This window comes from Xiphophorus maculatus, chromosome 4 (assembly GCF_002775205.1).
Source record: "Xiphophorus maculatus strain JP 163 A chromosome 4, X_maculatus-5.0-male, whole genome shotgun sequence".
Lineage (NCBI taxonomy): Eukaryota > Metazoa > Chordata > Actinopteri > Cyprinodontiformes > Poeciliidae > Xiphophorus > Xiphophorus maculatus.
The window spans coordinates 19,290,203-19,309,642 of NC_036446.1; the positions used below are offsets into that span (position 1 = coordinate 19,290,203).

At 37.3% G+C, this 19,440-nt stretch overlaps 1 protein-coding gene across 4 annotated transcripts in view; it reads right to left on the reverse strand.

Annotated features, from left to right (window-relative positions):
• Positions 1 to 2,229: 2,229 nt before the first annotated feature.
• Positions 2,230 to 19,440, reverse strand: part of LOC102235491 (synaptotagmin-7-like) — a 103,582-nt gene continuing 86,371 nt past the window's right edge. For all 4 annotated transcript variants that reach the window (XM_023332275.1, XM_023332274.1, XM_023332276.1 and 1 more), the window contains 6 exons: positions 12,310 to 12,445; positions 7,155 to 7,422; positions 6,907 to 7,076; positions 6,476 to 6,590; positions 6,106 to 6,305; positions 2,230 to 5,294 (listed from right to left, as the gene is read on the reverse strand). In XM_023332275.1, coding sequence (XP_023188043.1) covers positions 5,190 to 5,294; positions 6,106 to 6,305; positions 6,476 to 6,590; positions 6,907 to 7,076; positions 7,155 to 7,422; positions 12,310 to 12,445 — 994 coding nt within the window. In that variant the 3' untranslated portion in view covers positions 2,230 to 5,189. The remainder of the gene's footprint in view (positions 5,295 to 6,105; positions 6,306 to 6,475; positions 6,591 to 6,906; positions 7,077 to 7,154; positions 7,423 to 12,309; positions 12,446 to 19,440) is intronic.

The following is a 19,440-nucleotide window of genomic DNA, read 5'->3' on the forward strand; positions in this document are numbered from 1 at the left end:
AAATTGGTCAATTTTACATCTAGACTCTGTAACATCAGAACAGTTAAAGACAGACTTACAGTAAGCCAGCACCCACCAGTTAAATTAACTATTCTAATAAGTTAATTACTTTTGATCATATGGAGGCAAATCTGTGGCTGTGTTTTAAAGCAACTTGTGAAATGGACTGGTTTCTTGTGGGACATCAAGGAAAAATCAAAAGAAATAATGCAAAATATCTGGAATAGAAATGTGGAGTTCCATAAGTCTTGTTCATCGTTTGGTAAAATTCTAGATACCTGAAGTTGCCAAATTCAATCATTTTAAAAATTATGAAAAAGTATAATAAACACAATGGGGATGTCCAGCCATCACATAACCCAAAAGATGGGTTCTGTCTTCCAAAGATTTGGAGATTTCTTTTGGAGCATAATCTTCTAACCAATCCACAACAAAACCAAAAGACATTATGAAGATGCTGCTTGAAGCTGCTAAAAGAGCAACATTATCCATCTCGCATGGACTAAAAGGCCAATTAAAGAGAAAGAGTCGATTAATCCAAAAAGAACATGAAAGTACAGGAACAAGCCTACAAATGCACTTAGGGACGAAGACATTACTTTTGGGGAGATGTGTTGTGGTCTGATGAAAATGAAAGAAGTGTTTTGCCATGATGACCAATGTTACATTTATTGGAAAACATGTTTCCAACTCTTGAGTAGTGTTTGAGGGTGAAGGGACTGGTGCATTAAATAAATTATTTAACATAATAAAGAACAATATGTGGACATATAGCAACACTACACAATGTTAATAATAAAATTCAAGTTTCAATAAAAGTTATTTGAGACAGTACTGTTTCTGATAACTGGACAGCATTTTTACTGTAACGTATGTTATCTTTAATCTTGTTTTTGTACATATTTTTAACACTTTTTGATCTTTGTGTGGACCTACATACCTCAACTCTGCTTTTCTACATGTATTTCCCCACTGTCAGACAATAAAGGATATTTCTATTCTATTCTATTCTATTCTATTCTGTCTTGGCAATGATTCTAGCCTTGCAGTCAAATTACTTATAAAGTTACTTAAGGAAAATGAAGTAAGTTTTTCAGAGTGGCTGTCACAAAGTCCTGATCTCACTGCAAAAGAAAATCTGTAAGGAGAGTTAAAAAGATGTGTGAGAAAGGTGGCTGACTGGGTTATATCAGGAGGATTGGGTTCAAATTTTAGCAAACTGTTGTGAACAGTTTGTGAATGGAAGTCCAAAATATTTTGCCCAAGTTAACCAGATTAACAAAACAAATCTAACAAATACTACGGAAATGGATGGAAACTTCTGAAGCTAAAGAAAGTAAAACAAAAAACAGTTTTAAAAAATCATTCACCATTTTTATATTTGGTAAATGGAACTTTTTTGATAATCCTAATTGACCTAAAACACAGTGAGAAGAAAAAGTTATGTCTTTTTTGTGCAGTGCATGTAGATATCTGGTTTCCGCCATGTCTTCACCCGATAGTTAAACAGCATTGACTAAAGTGACATCCTCATAATCTTTGAATTTGAATGATTTTTCATCAGTATTTAAAATAATCTCCTGCTCAACACACAAGAACTTCAAACGCAGCTTTTATTGCTGCTTATTTCAGGAGGCTCAACATTCTGCTATGGCCTGAGATTTAGTTAACATCAATGATGATTCTGATTATCTCCCATTTCACCCCTTTTGAACCTCCCTCCCCCCTTCCTGACAAATGGAGTGCGAGCGCATATGGTGAAGAGCAGGGTGTGGCAGAGTTTACAAGGCACACACAGCACGCTTTGTGCCAGGAAGCATGTGTGCACAATGGGGGCATTTTGGTGGAGCGCCAGCTGAGATGTTAAGGAGACGCCATTTGAGTGAGATAGAATCAGATAGTAAGGGCACTGGACATCCAGGGCAGAATGCTGGAAGCTGCTTTGGTTTAAACAAAAACTCTGGATCATGATAGTCAGGTTAAGGATGTTTAATCTCAAGACTTTAGGCTTCTTTTTAAGAGTTTTAACCCCCAAGCCAAACCAGACACAATGAAATAACCCTGCTGTGAAGAGAGGTTTGCTCCAGCATTGTCGTTAACAAGTGCAGTGATGCTTACAAAAACTGACAATCTTTAAGAAAACCAAAACAACAACACTTGTCTTTGTACATCTGAATCTATACAGGATTAAAAAACAGTAAACAATGCCGATCAGCATCAAAATGGCAAACTCTAGCTCATTGTAGATGCACACAGAGAGTAAAAAGTCCATATACCAACACGCGCACAAAGTGCAGACACACATACACACCTCCAAAAGACAAACACAAACTGTGGAATGTAAAAGTACTCCCCTCAGATTTTATTAGTCTCATTTGTTTTCATTCATGTGATCAATACATGTCTAAGTGGGATGTGATGGAAGTCATTTTCAGGCAGTAAAACAAACACTCAGGAAGCTGACCTGTACTTCAATCAGACCCCAGCCCAACATAAAATCAGCTCTAACTAAGTCTAGGCACTGCAGTTCTCAGTGCTTGACAAGCACAGTGTGGTTTTAATTTACTGGAATGTGTAATTACGTCACAATTTACTCTCTGTCCATTTTCTTCTTATTTCTTTTCTCTTAGTTCAGATAAATTTAGAAAACAAGTCAAGTAAAGGGTAAAAGTACAGGTTTACTTTGATTCTTTCTTTTGACTGCATCTCTGCAGATCTCAAAGATCTTATGTTAAAATGGAGAACTTCAGTTCAACATCAGCAGTAAGGAACAAAAAAAGGACATCGAGTAAATTTTTTCTGTCAGGAACAAATTTTTATTCCATTGGATTGATTCAATAATTCCTTTTGAGTCATTTTTTGAATTTTAGCATCAGCTTTCCTGAGATTATGAACTAACTTTCTTGCATGATTATTTTATGACCTGTGTATTTCTTCTGTTGCCATTTCGATTTACAATATTACTTTTTTCGTCCCTTTGTGTATTTGTTGCTTTACACTGGCAGTGTTTTTGTATTTAAATGCAATGTACCTAAATAAACACATTTTATCACACTAAGGCTCTTTTATTTATTTATTTTTTAAATTCACCACTTAAAAAAATACCTTGTTAAAAAAAATATTTGATTTCTGCCATTATTTGTTTAAACGTTATACCTAAAGTATCCACTGACAAGCAAACAAAAATTCCCCATACGTTTTAGGTTTTGCACTCTTTACTAAGACATCTCTAACATTATTATGATGTGATACTGAAATGATTTAGACCATTGCAATAATATTTTTCAACAGATCATATCAGGCACATAGAGCATTTTACCATTAACTGAAACCCTACTAAAGATGTATAAACAGCCTTCAAATAAATTTGTTTTTTATTGCAGTGACAGAATTCAATGCATTTTGTGCACTCAGTGGGGGGAAAAAGTAACATTTTAGAAGAAACATAAAATAAAAAGTACACACCGTCGTGACTCTTTCAGTCACTTTCCAACATAGTAAACTGAGGAAAATATGCTATTTAGGTAAGGATGATTTGTGATTTCTAGTGGACAGAAAATGCTTACAGGAAAATAGTTACTCACCTAAATTTGCTCATACAGATAAGTAATAGCAATTATTGAAATGTTTGAACCAACTTTCAACCAATTGGAACTGTGACAAACATGGCTGGACAATGGCCAAAATTTATTCTATTACCACTCATGGTTTGCAAGATGGTGAAGGGAGATTAAATAAATAAATAAAAAAAACATGAGAAAATGTTGGTGCTTCTATAACACATCACTTTATTCCTGGTTTGTGGCACTAGTGGGCTCCAGGATGCCAAGGTCAGGAATTGAATCCCGGACGGCTAGTGTCCGAATAATGAGCCGAACACTCTACCCCTATACAATGTGCCACTCCAAATATTAAATCACTTTAAGGCTTTATACACATCTTTATCAGGTTGACGGGTGCTGCAAGTTTGTTTTAAACTACCAGTTGGAAATTACAAATAAACTTGACTTCTGTATGTGCATTCATAATTTGGGCTTCCTTCCAGAGAATTTAGCAATCATCAATTAGGTGATAATTTCTACTAATTCTACCTTCACGATGAGGAACGTTTTGTGTACATCAATAGCTTTAATTTAGCAGTGCAGGTCTAAAATACCCCCTCACACATACACACATTTATCCATATTACCACAGAGTTGGAAGAGACTTTTTCATTATTTTATGTGTCTGGAAGAACAGTTGTTGAACCTATCCCCCTCAAAAAAGAAAGAAAAATTAGAATAATCACTTTGCTCCTAAATTTGGTCCAGAGAGATTTCTTTTCTAAGAGAAAAATATTTTCCACACTCACCTTTTCTAACCAGTGTTAAATGTTCATGTTCATACCCCTTTTTTTAATTGAAGAACATTATTTCAGACTACAGCACGTCACCCACATCACGCACAGACGACAAAAGGGTTTCAGCCAGGGGAGAATTATTACAGCAGTGGCAGTGAGGAGGGACAATGATCAAAGAAAACCTAAACGACAGAGTCCACTTCCAGTCCATTTGAAATTCACTCTGTCACTTCTTCTGTGCCGGATTCCTGACTTTTTTTTAGGCATTTTGACGATATGGAGGATCAGAGAAGAAAATGGAAGGAGTGAAGACATTTGACGGGAAGTGGTGCATGGATCCCACAGGTCACACCCGTTCAAACACAGTCCCTCTTGCTGCCGCAGAGGATGATTTGACTATCAGTTTGATTCATTTTTGGTTGGTAGTTTGTATCCATGGGCAGCAAGAGCCACTGCTCTGATGTTAGACTCTAGGACTGGCCGATATGATGGAAGAAAAGATTGAGAGATCTCGGGAAATAAATGGTATAGAAAGAGGGCACAAGAGAGCTAAGACATCAAAGACATTTTTAAGTTCAGACGAACCGATGTGAAGGAGTCAGGTGGCAATCAGAACTTGACAAGAGGGTGCAATTTTAGGGCTCATTCACAAGGACTGAGGGCGAGGAATATCAAAGAGGCCTGAGAACAAAGAGGTGATACATGGTCCACAGCCCAACACTGCGTTTAGGGGAAAAGGGATGTGTGCTGAGAGGCTCACGTTGACTTCTCAGAGGAGGAGTTTGGGGAGAGGGGTAGGGGTCTTGGTGTTTGACTGGCAACACTTTAGGCTGTTTGGCTGCTGGGCCCCTCAGGCTTTGAGAGAGTGCCACTGGGCCACGGTGTTACGGGGATGACTTATCATGTCTTTCCAGTGTTTTACCTCTGCGGGGCCACTCTTCCATGAAAGATAAATCTGGGAGACAAAAAGAATTAATACCTACTTTATTATCACATGAAAATTGGTGTTAGTAATAAAGAGCAATCCCAAAACCAGTTGAACATTTGGTTAAGACCATTTAAAAAAAATAAACATCCTTTGGGGGAGCCCTTTACTACAACTCCTGCAAATCTAAAAAGCTGATATTGTCATGATGGATCTTTGGATAAGACTTAATGAGAATAAATTTTCTCAAAATGTTCTATTTAATAATAAAATACTCTTTTATTACTGAGTATGCATACGAAAGTAGGGAAAGTACTATAATTGCTGGATGTTTGAAGATAATGTATGTCGTTAAGATTAGTTAGGATATATACCACCTGCAGTGACAATGGATATAATTGGTACCACTCATCCAAGCTGTGCATACAGAGTTTATTCTGTCTGTGTGAGGGAATAGAGTTTGTCTTTGGTGTATTTCCAACATGTTGCATAAATTCCAGGTGTCACTTTATTGCTTTATTAAAAATAAAGGAATAACATCAAAATCACTGCACTTTAATGCTTTCCTAAGCACTTCTTTTCTCATTTACTCTATTGGCATAGAAATGCCTAAATGTTTATTACGGCAACTGTCTCCACATTTAAATAAAGCATTTGTTTCTAACTTAGAGTTTTCCCCATGTTTCCACATCACATAAAGAGAAGGAGATGTGCTCGTTCCAGTAGGGGTCAGTAGAGACTGGTTAATTCATCAGATGCTAATGGTCTGTCAGAGTCAGAGAAACACAGAGGAAAAGAAGAAGAGGCAGGAAGAGGCGTGAAAGAGAGAGGAAGGAGATACCTTTCCAATGACATCATTGCGACTGAGTCTGTCCTTGTCCATGACGGTGATAATTATGGTGGTCTCCCTCAACACGTGGGCCGGCACGTCAAAGGGAAAGGACTCGTTAAAAACAGGGTTCAGGCAGCGTTTCATTACCACCGTCTTCTTCTTCTCCACACGTTTGTCTTTGTGCATCAACCACACTTTTACATATGGGTCTAAGAAACAGAAAACATGCCACGTTTACAATGACGACCCAAGGTTTCTGATAAATCATATTTTGTTTCTTTTTCCAAACAGAACAAAGAAATTTAATTTCCATTTGGAAGCAGTGACTTTGAAGACGTGCACGCATAAATAAGAATAACAGACAAAGAAGCATTGATACCAGAAGTGCCTCCAATGTCCATGGCTTTGAGGTTGCGTGCTTTGATGATGCTCACAGTGATGGTGTTGGCTGTGGGATTATAGCACAGGGACACAAGGAGATCCCCTCGACTTCCCTGTAAAAAATAGAACATCATACAGAACAACAACAGCGTGAAATTGTTTACTTTGTATCCTTCTTTTTTTTCACTTCTCTCCCCTCTGTTCCTGCTGTGCATTCCTGTTCCAGGCTGTCTGTGCAGTCTCCATCTACCTGTCAGCCTCTCCATATTTTCCTCCCTCCCCTCTCCTGTCGTTATGCTGCCACATCTCCCCCGGGAGCATCACAGCAGCCAGAAATGACATCACACATTCTACCCCATCTTCTTCCTCTGTCCCTTCTTCTTCACCTCCCTCTTTTCTCTTCCCCTCTGAGCTTTGCCCCCGACTTACACTGCCATCACTGCACGGTTTCAGCTCCTTCCAGAAAGTCTGCATGTTGGCCAGGTCCAGCTTATTGAGGGGGATGGACACCTCCCCGATGGGGTCGTTCCTGCTGAATCGGTCGTAGTCAAGAACCTGCAGGTAGAGAGTCCTCTGAACCACCTTTTCATAGGGGAAGCCTGAGAGACAGAAGGAAAAGGAGCAACCATTCACATAATGCAAAGACATGAGCAACATGTGGCGGCTCTGCGAAATACCTTCAAATAAAAATGTCTCATTCCAGTGAGGGTTTAGATTCTTCCTCTTCACTTTAGTCTCCAATTTGTGCTTCTTGTCTGGGAGTAGGTAGATTTTCACAAAAGGATCAGATGTGCCTGAAAAATCCTTAGCAGGCAAATCCTGGCCTTTGAGAATTTTGACAGTGAGAGTCGAGTCCTGAAAGCTATATCCAACACTGAACTGAATGCGACCCAGTTTCTCACACACTGGACCCTCGTGTTCATCCTCCTCAGAACCTGGTGACAGCTGAGACATTTGAAATGCACAGTTAAATCAATAATCTTGTTCATGTGGTGGAAGCATTTTAATGGTTACTGGAAGCTAATCTGAAAAAAAAAATAAATAAAAAATCTGTAAAGTGTTTAAAAGATGTGAATCTGCCATTTATGACAAAGGTGACCCTGACATAGTAATTGCAGATATTATACAAGAGTGCAAATTAATAACTGGTTTAAACGTATTTGTTTTTGGTCTTTATACACTCTCTTAGGCCTCTATGAAACACCAAGAACATATCAAACATATGTTTGATACACCCAAAGATGTATCTGAACTGTTAAAACTTGTTTCATTTATTCACTCTTTTGAAAGTTATTGTGTGTCCAATATGTAATAGTGAATACCTTTTGTTGTTGTTCAAGGAAAACACCACCAGAATATTTCTGTAGGGTTTCATATATAGTACATACCACATCTTGTAAAAAAAACGAGTATTATGGATTATGAATACATCAATTTCATGTAAAAGTGGTGCAGTCAACTTGGAAGAGTAATCTGATTCCAGATCTCCGATTTCAAATGAAGAAAACTGAGGAATTTCAATCCAGCCATATTGAAAACTTCTATTAAATTCAAGTCATTCAAAAGCACTACAGCAAATAGTTCCTTTTGAGAAATTCAAAACCTGGCCTTCAGTGCTAAATGTCATTCCCCATTCCTTTGATCAAAACCTTATCATTAAATTTTTTTCCAACATTGGGATTACTTTTCTTTATAGTTTCTTTTCACAGAAAAAACCTCAAGGATAAGTACCAGATATTTCGTTTTTAACAACTATTAAAAACGAAATATCTTAAAGACATGTACTCAGAAGACAGCACAAACAGCAAGAAAATTCGAGTTTGGCCAACTTTGTTGTCAGAATGCTTTGAGGCAATAAGTCTTGAATCATTCAACAGCATACTTATTTTCTTTTTAAATGGTGTCACTGAAAAATAGATTTTCAGGCTAGTCAGCAAAGTTAAGTTTGTGGGTTGTGCAACCAAAACAAATCTTCTCTGCTGATGCCGAACAGCTGATTGTTCTACTGTATTGGGTTGTTTATAACAAGACATGTTGACAATTTAACAATTTACCCACATAACTAACAAGGTCCTCAGTAGTATGAGAGAGAACCCTGCACAACCATGGAAGCCTGGTACCTCCTCCTCATGCAGGTCACCAATTTGGACTCACTATTATATAGGATGGCATCCCCATTCCTCAAACAGCATTTGTTATAAGTAAGTCAATGTGAGTGTGTTGGTCATTCTGGCATGCACTGTGCGCCCAAGCTGATCCCACAAGCTTTCATTCAGGTTGAGCAGATGGCTGCGGGAAGTTCATTCCATCTTCTGCATTCCTTATATCTGATCAGAAACCATTGCAGGCAAAACTATTTGCTCAGCCAAAATACTTCATTCGGAATTATTGTTGAGAATATAACAGCATAGTTAGACTTCAACAGATTTTATGCGTGGTGCTGACAACAGTGCAGCACAACACCTCCTAGCTAACAGCTGTCCTGGAAGTTGCTGTCTCAACTTGTAATCTGTGAACAGTTAAAGGAATCTCAAAGGTGGCTCATCTTTAAGTGTTTATGATGGAAATGTTCTGTGAAAGAGGCTTCTGGTTTGCTTCTGCTTCTGACTATCTTGGAGTTTGATCCCTAAGAGAGGAAATATATGATTGCCACTTGTTGCAGAACCACATCTTTATATCTCTACACATTAAGAGTGCCTTCACTAATGACAAGCCCTGTTTTGCCAGGGAGAGAGATGCTGTCCAACAAAATCAGACTGCCACCACCAAAAAGCATTTTGACGTTGGTAGAAAGAACTGAGTCAAGTGTTTTGCTGCGACAGTCCACATGCTCAACTCTGCAGCTAAATACACAGATGTGGAACAATTTGAAAACAAAAATTGAGCAGGCTGTCCACTGGTGCAAACTTCATCAAAAATAATTTATTGCCCACATTTCGAAACAGGTGGTACACCAACGTCAGAAAGCTGGGCTCAACAGCACACACATTTTGTACATTATGATTAAAAAACACACCTTAAACTCTGAACAACTGTGAGGAAATGAGAGACTGAATAACTGTTGCTAAATAGACTGGCGAATGGGTGATGCTGTCAGTCAAGGGAAAAGCAAAGAAATCCAGGCTAGAAAGTTTATTCTGGTGGGGGGATTATTCAGGAAGACATTTGAAAACTTTAATATTCCATTGTGAAGTTACTTCTCTATTTTTATTGTCATGTGGAGACTCATTGTCCACAATCAGTTTGATCACTTTTAATTATGTGGTCCTCCACCCAACAGCTGGCCTAAATTAGGTTTTCTACATTTGAGCACTCTCCATTCATTTATGTGGCCCTCCCATCTGTTACAGTTTTTCAAAGCACTCTCTAGGCAGTAAGCATGGGCTAGTTGCCGACAAAAAGGAATAACATTGTTTTTGAAAATGTACTACTTCAAAATGATTGAAATTTTCTATCAAATATTTATCTCACACTCTACAAAAATGCTAAAAGATGTCAGAGACAGTGAATGGGATTGGTGTTCTCTTTAGTGGCATGGAGCATGATGTAAACCTGCACCATCCTTCTCTTACATATTGAAACAAACTGCAAGTCAGCTGGGAGAAAGAAGCCCACAACCTGTGTTTTTTGCTATTTAAAAAAAAGGCAAATTTGTCTCTGAAAATATCACCTTCATCATGTTAAAACTAACTCAATACTCTTGCAAGAGTGATGTTTTAATGTATAGTTGGCAACCTATGAGCAAAGTGCTTTATTCAGCAGCTGACGACAGGTTCTTCCTGAGCAAGAAGCCCATGCAATTATCTTATATTATTATTATGTTTTTTACCTTGTGTCACTGTAAAAAGATCAACACATCAAACAGGTAAAATATTTTGTGCACTAAGCATTTGAAGACTATTGCTGACTGAGAGTGTTTATTCTATATTGTTTCTTAAATTTGTGTACAACAATGAAAATACATAGAGATAACGATCATGTTGTTATATCTACACCAATAATAATAATAATCAGAAGGCAAATCAATTAAACTGACCAAATTTTTTATTTATATAGCATGAAACCATGCTGTATTTTGTATAAATGAACAAAATAACCTGAATCTGTGTTGAGTATGGTTTGGCAACACACACACATACACACACACGCACACCTCCACCCACAAAAAAGAAATAAAATTTAAAGGACTCCATTAAACCAATCATTGCTATCGTGGTTGTTGCTTCATGTTGTTGGTTTTTCCCAAAAAATTAGAATATTACAAAATGAAGTTTAAAAAGCATATTTAATCCTCTGCAGATGTGCAACTGAAGGATAACATTGCGGAGAAGACACTTTTTATGCCATACTCGCCATGGCTCTATGAGCATCACACAAAATGAAAGCTTTTGTCAGCCCTCCAGCCATCCTATCCCAACACCTATCACCTGAGACGCTTCAGACGGTTCGATGGATATACAAAGTGACATTCCATGACTTTTCACACTCATTTTTTCTCTGCGGAATAAGACCTGTGTGTATATATAGGCACTGCTTTTCCCACAACAGAAAAAAGTCACTCAAAAGGGCTCAAAAGTGCTAGAGGAGAATATTTTTAGCTTCAAAGGAGCTTTCTATAGATGCCTTTGGCAAAACTGCCCAATACAAGCATTATCATTAACAGCTGACAGCATGAATTTTACAGAATCCCCATGAAACCCCCGTAATTGCAAAGTACTCGCACCCATCTCTGCCATATTCTCACAGCACCCACGTCACCGCATGTTCCTTCACAGCTAATTACCAAGCCTCTCTGAAGAAGGGACATGCCCGCCTCCCCCTCCCTGCTCTTTCTTCAGGAGGATGATTATTGCACATCTGAGTTAACACAGAAAACTCCATGGCAGGAGCAAACTGTAATGCTCCACAGGTGGGAGAGACGAGTGGGTTGAAGACAGTTTTACCTGAGAGAATGGAAGATGAAACACCTTTTGTACAACTTTCCTTCTAAAGCGTGGGCCTCCATCTCCACAAACAGAATATATTATTTACTAAAAAATGACTTTTATGGCAGCTCTATTTGGTTTAGGTGTATTGCTATTAAATATAAAAGCAAATAACCTTAGTAATCTGCAAACTTCGCAAAGAAAGGCCAAAACATTAAATGTCTATTTTACATTCATACATTTATTTGTTTTATAAAGATTTCAGTCATTAATTTCTTTATGAACCAAATCTCCTTGTAATGTTTTAGAGTGTTTTGGATCAATATTTGTTCAGTCTTTCTAAAAGTTCTCAAGATCTTTCTTAAGAATTTAGCTGATTTTTATCCATGGGGGGGTCCAGCACCTGCCCGATCTGTTTTATAAACCACTTGTTTCTGATTTATAATCAATCATACATAATTGACCTTAAACCAAACAAATATAAAACATTGTCAAGTTTTCCGTTCGTACTGAAAATAGATGATAAAAAATAGATTACATAAAATGGAGATTTTAAGATCAGCTGCTTCAAAAATAAAGAAGAAACTCTCAATTGTGCACTCAAGCAAAATTTCATGAATAACCTGCTTATTTATATGGCATTTCTTCTACAAGCAATTATTTGAACATGACTTTATCAGGGGGTACATACAAAAGCATGCTGTGGTTTTTAGATTTTATTTGTAATAAAAGATAATTAACTATCAGAATAATTTTCCTTCCACATCATAAATATGCAATACTTTGTGATGGTATCTCACAAAACATTCCCGAAAAATACATTGAAGTTTGTGGTTGTAGCATAATAAAGTGAAAAAGCGGTATGTATACTTTAGCAAGGCACTTTATACTGTATGCTGAAAGTTACCATAAGCACGTCACTGGTGACCGAGTTGGCTAAGTCTGTGACAGTAGAGTTGGCTTCGTGGTTCTGCCCCTGGCGACGTCCAGTTTCATCTGGGGTCTGACCTCTGGGACTGCTGCCTGGTTTGTTTCCTGGAGTTCTGGTAAAGTGCACACAAAATAGACATATCCTCAAAGAGACGCCAATATTGGTCTACTGGCTCGAACCCTTTTGTCACATTCTTCTAAGTTGTTTCTGTGTTTTTCTTGATGCACACTTTTAAATGTAGCATCGATGAAATGAAAACGTAAATTTGACAGCAAAATTGCACAGTTTTACAACTTAATCACTTTTTTGTCCAATGTTAAATTCAAACACTTTGGTCTTAATTATCAAAATTACATTTGTTTATTGTGCGACAGATGGTGTATACCCTGGAGAGGTCATCTCCGAATCAAGCAAAACAATAAACTATGTCTTTTAACACTCGGTCAATTTAAAGCCATGCATTTATCAATTAAACTTCCATGCATTGCTATGAGCCTATAATGCATCTGATGAAAAAGTCAACACACACAAAAAAAGAAAACAGCATAAAAGAGACTCAAACCAAAGACCTATCGGCTATGAAGCAACAACTAATGTAATGGGAAAGAGAGAAAAGATGCAAAGGCTAAAGCTTTACCACTGTAACATTTCTACCATTGTTTAGCAGCAATTTTAACATAATGTAACAAAGAAAACTAAGCAACTGAAAGTGTAAAAGTGGAAACAAAAAGCCAGTGCTTCCCTGTCGACTTCAAATAGTTCCAGAGGAGAAATGTGAACAACAGGTGGACCAGCAAAGTTATCAGACCAATTTATCAACCTGCAGAAAAAGGTTTGACACCATCTTCCTGATTTAATCGTCTGTATTGGAGCATATGTTGCTCTTTCTATACTAATACCAAATAAGATTTACAGTGCTTTGTAAAGGTTCTGATGCAGTGTGTGCTGCTAATTTCTACCCAAATACTACTAAAGTCTTGTTGCACTTTTCCAACATCACTTTTACATAGAAATTCCAAGCTTTTTCAAAACATGTTGATAGGATTCTATATGTTATAATTTCATATCCTATGCATTTATTATTCAACCCTCCCGCGGTCTTAGAATTGCAAATGTTATGGTCGGACAGTGAGGAAGAGGGGAGGTGGGTCCTGTCAGACCGTCAACTTCCGAAACCACGCAAAACAAGCTTCAACACATATGTGGGGTCAGTGCAACCCCACCAGACTGTGCAAAGAGTAAAAGGCTTGTGACCCCATCTCTTAAGATCGTAGGAGGGTTAAAAGACAGCTCTACCTTCGATCATATACCGTGCATCATTTAGGGCAGTCTTTAAGCAAAAATGAATGTTGATATGCCATATTGGATGTCAAAATAAAGATTTACTAAAATATTTTGTTCTCAATTTGCCAGATATTTTTGTATCTCAGTTCTGCAAATGCATAAATGTGATTGTTCTTCATTAAAATAAAATACTGTATGTCTTTTAAGATGAAAGAATAAATCACAGTATCAAGACTTTAAAAATGTTTATCTATGGAAAACAGAAACTCCCTTTGTTTCGTCTGTAAACACAAGGGCTTTGCAATTAAGAAAAAGAATCAAGATATACCAGAATACTGAGAAACAGTGAAATAAATAATCTGCTAAAACTCGAGGGACTAATCAGCACAACAAATTGAGGTTATTCACTATAACTGATGTGAGACCGAGACATCAATGGAAATCCTTAATAACACACAAAACAGACTAAGAGATAAATTAATGTAAGAGTAAGGCACAGATAAAATCCAACAAACAGAACCAAATTTAGTTTGATTAAAGAGTCAGATGTTTTAAAGCCAAGAAAAGGAAGAGATGCGATGTGTTTCATGGGCACACAGAACAGAGAGACGATGGAGCGGGAGGGGCAAGAGACAGACAGGGATTTTGTTGCAAAGAGACAAGCAGAAGTAGAGCGACACTGAATGAGGAAGAGAAAGGATGCGGCGTGGAAGAGAAAAGAATGGATTCGTCACTCTGCGTAGATTTCCTGTGATCTGCAGGTCAGAGCGCAAACAATGCGGGAATGACTCAATTCGAATCGCAAGCTCTCTGTTTCATGGCGCTGTCAAATACAGCCTTCCTCGGCAAGTGTCTATTAATGTAGACATCTGAAACAATGCAGAATCTTTTCTTCAGCAGGTCAACATGATGCTAATTTTAGTTTCTAATATCAGCCCCTAACACATCAAGGGGCAGCGTGTGTCCCAAATATAACTACAAACATGCCACTATTTGCCTTAACTTTATGATAATTTTGGTCATTTCATATCTGACTTTTTCAACCAATTATTTAAAAATAGTTGTTTGAGAATGCGTATGTAGTTTTTTGTTGGGTAAACATGTTCAACCCTCTGAAAAGAAAGGGTCATTTATACCCCATGAGTTTTTTTTTACTTTGTGCAAAGTCCATCCAAAATTCATCATAATATTTAATTCCCAAGAGAAATAAACATTTGGAAATATTTAAAAACAGAAGAGTGAAATGGAAATTGATAACACAGGTATGTCATGGTATGACAGTAATATACTGTTATCAGGCTCCATGGTTTATTTGTGGTTTACACAGTGGTGGAAGGTTAAACTGTAATTTAATGCATTCACTTAATTAAAGTAGTTTGAATCCTAAGATAGTTATGCCAGTTTACAATAACTGTAAGATACATGCCCATGAAATATGTCACTGTGTGTGATTAAATATGCATATAAAGTGCAGTGAATTGAAGGAACATGTTACCTGAGGGAATTGTGACAAAATATGATGTTATGGGATTATTTCTGGTTTAAGAAAAGCTTATGTTGATGTTTATGTCTATGATGGAATATGTCTACATAGATTATATATACAGTAAATTACTGAAATATAAATGTGGGTGTATTGACAGTTAAATGAGCTGATTTGTTCAATAATTAAGCTGAGAGAAATTGGAGTAACACAGACTGTGTCTCCTGTGTGCTGTTTTTCAGCTTCATCTGCTGCTGACGGGTCCGGACCCCTTTTTACCCATTACAATATGATATGATGTATGATATATAATATGATATACGATATGATATGTTAGATTATTATGGAAGGATAAAGAGGCAAAGTGATCCTGAGCTGTAAATTTACTGACTGGAACATCCAAAAACTTTTCTAACTCTTCTTTGTGCCAGATACACAAACTCCCCTCAGAAAACTAAATAAGAAGAACTCCTTATGACCATTAGTACAGCAAATATTTACAAGAATATTATAATCTATTGATGGCTCTTATAGCCGATGCTTTTGTCAGAAGAGCTCACTCCCATCTAGTGAGAGCTAGCTCCCCACTTTTTTCCTTTAGTTGTTCAGTTCTCACTGTCTGTGTCTGTAGTAAAATTATTGCCCAGCTAATGACAGAACTTTGCTTTGATTGGCAGCATGGCTGCCTTGTGGCCAATCACATGGGATCATAGTAATATGTGGAAACAAAGAGGGTGTGAAAGGGTGGGCTGGTGGGGGCAGACAGTCAGGTCGTGAAGCTGTCCCTTCATTCAGCAGTGAACTGGACATAGTTTGGTTACTGAGTTTGGTTCATTTTCTGTTATGGTTCTGTTCATTTGTGTATGTGTCAAAGAGAAATAAAATGCTTCATTAAATTATCACACAAAACTAAGAACAATGGCTTTTAAAAAAGAAATACATAAAATTAGGCAAGTACAAGACTTCTCATAAAAACATTTAATGCAAGTGGACTTGTTAATATGCAAACCATTCATATTTTCCACATTAAGATGAAATATGAGGCAACAGATGATAATAAATTAAGAGCCGTTTGGGAGCCGTTGCGTGTCTCAAGAGCTAGCTCTCTGAAATGAGTCAAACTTCCCATCACCATTATCGCCTAATTTGTTAACATACAAGCTTAAAATCATCCCATTTCTGTAACTATGCAGTGATATTGTAAAAAAATGTTAATTTGTTACCTGTGACTCATTTCCAACCTGCTGCTTCACACATTTCAATCACATATTGATTCTCTAATGAGAACAAACCCTTTGAAGTTAAGCTTAATGCAGCAATGATGAGTTATATTAGTTTTTTAAATCATATTACACAATGCTTGTTTTATAATAATTACAGGGCAATTCTTGTGATATATTTAGTGCTCTTTACACCAAACCAATTGTAGCTCAGCCACATGACCGAGGCTCTCTTTACTTTGATTATACAGTAGATAATACATGCCTGTCAGATGGGTCTCTGCTGCATGCACTGTAAATGCTTCAGTGTAGGAGGGTCTGGCTTTGTGAATGCCTTCATAAAGACCTTTTGAATCAAGGATCAACCTTTTAAAATCACAGCTGGGCTGTTTTACTTAGATTTGCTTTGCAGATCTAGTTTTCATTTTACTGTTAAAATTTAAATCTTTGACTCACATTATCTAGGTCATGCGAAGCCCCGGTTGTTGTGCTGCTATCACTGAGAAAAGTCTGTTTATCAGGTGTAAAAAAAACCAAAAACATTTGTGCCTAGTAAAATTATTGCCCTAATATGCAAAAAATTTGCATATTGGGGCAAAACAATGTGGTCTCAGCATGTCATAGTTTCAACACAGATTAGCATTCGATGTTGATTGAAGACAAAGACCTGCCAAAGCAGACCAGGTTGACTTTAAACAACATATGTTGACACGCTAACAACCTCTGGGGAGACTAGGGATGGTAATTGGATGAGTTCCTTCATGTACGCATGTATAGATGTTTAAACATATACTCAGGATCAAAATGAACATAGTTTCATACAGGAAGATGGTGCTGCATTTAAACTAGTTAGTTATTTGGGTTTAGAGATTAACACACCATTTAGACATGAAATGCTGTTGTGGAAAAAGAATAAGTTTACCTTGAATATTCAAAATTTATTCAGCTAGAACGGCTAAAAAAAAGGTGAATGTAAAAGTAACTTAATACATGTTTGAAAACAGAAGATAAATGTCTAAAGCTGTAGGTTGCCCCTTCTTGCCTGCCAGAGACGATTTCATCTAAAGCACAACACCAGTTACATAATTCATCCTTCAGAGGTTGTTGTAGCCATGACTACGAAAGAGTGTGCTTCCTCTTAAGGTTGTACTCCCGACCATCATACATTTTTCACAGGGTTTCAGTAACGATGGAAACAGGAGCCTCCAAAATAGGCCAGCAAAATCCAAGAAAGTTCAATATAGAGGGCAATATATTGAAAATAGCACGCAGCCCTAAAGGCAAAGGGACCGAGCATTCGTAGAGGCTTCTGAAACACACTCTTTAACTTCCTCATGGCTGCACTCCTCCAACACTGTGTGAAAACATCCCTTCATGCACGCCAAAGTGAGTATGCACTTATGCTGCAAATGGCTGATTTGTAAATGTCAAAAAGAGAAGTGCAAGATAACCTCTAGTCATGACACTCAACAGGCTAAAACAGGAATGAGCACCCATGGAGCTTCCTTCTCCTCCAGCTAAATCAATCTTGGTAATCTGACTGAAACAAACTTTGCTGTTATTTAACACTCTGTGTGCCTTTTTAATGGCAGGGAAATGTAATTAAACTGCCAGCAAGTCTTTAAAGCAAAACACATAGGTGCACCCACACAGAGGCAAGCAATCTCTTGAGGGGTCGATAGGAATGAGCCTGAAGAAACTGTCCCTTCAATCTGACATGAGGGAAGCGCAGAAACCCTGACTTCTAACCTCCTGGCCTCAATTTGAGTTGAAAGCCATCTTCTGTGTAATTGGGCAAAGCAGGTCATTACACCCCGAAGGACAATGCAGAGACATCTTCTCTTATGTTCCATGTCTATTGTCTGCTGGAGAGCCTGCGAAGTGTTGATTAACTGAGACTGAATAAATGAAAGAAACATGCATCATTCATCAAGCTCTTGATAGATGTGGATCATAGATGTCATTACTGTACAAAAGTCTAGGTTAGAAATTATGTCTGTTAGTAAAGAGTACAATCACAAAAACAGAGAAGGCAAAGCAACATATAAAGTCTGAGAAGTACTGTATGTTCATGCATTTTGGAAGCTTGGGAATGGCATTGAGTTTTTCCCCATCTGTGAAGCGATTACAACCAATGAAGGATAGAAGATGACATTGACCAAATAATTCCTGTTTTAGGTCAGCTGGATTACAAAAGTAATTTATATTTTCTAAATGCCAGAATAATTAAACTTTTAAGTGCCTTTTTTTTAATATATAATCAGATATTTATGTATACAAAGATAGTTATGCTTCTTAGCAATTTTTCAAAATCTAGATGACGAAAAGGTCATAGATTTTTAACCTTCTAAAATGCTAATTTACAACATCTTGTAAATTAGAAGGACACCTTTGGTTGTGTTCACCTCAAACATACTGGTTCCTCCTGTGGAAAAAGAAGTAAGGGAAACTCTGGTGAAATGGAAAAAACCGCATTGTTTGATGATGAACTTGCGTTTCGGTACTATCAGGGATCAAAGTGGAATAAAAACAGTCCTAGCTTCGGGTACTGCATGTTTTGTGGTCTGGTCTGCTTGAACAGTTTGAACCTGCAATAATGCAGAAACAACATAAAATACACTATAGAAAAGCTTAAATTGATCAGCCTAAGCTAATATATTTGCCCAAAACACAACCTCTTAATGTGAATAGAGTCTCAAAGGACTGGGTGAGTTTAGCTGTTTGGTGCCACCACCTTTCTGCCACCATATCCCTTCCATTTCTTGATGATGGATTCTGTTCTTTTGACTTCATGCTGTTTCACTGTGGCTTTTACTTTTGGATATGCATTCTGTGAATCTCGATAAAATTTTATGTCATGACATCATATGTAGAATAGTAAAGTTGTATTAAACTTGTTTCACTTGATCTGAAAGTAAAAAGTTCTTAGATGAAATACTGACTTAAGTTAACTGACTTAAGTTAACAACACCAATCCAAATGAGTTAAGTGAAATGAATGTATATAACTCCCCAACAGCGTAAATAGTACATTTGCAATGCAGAAAAACTGGGCTTTTCATAACAAATGATAAGATATTGTACTCAAAATGTATTAAAAAGCCAAGAATTTTTATCGTAA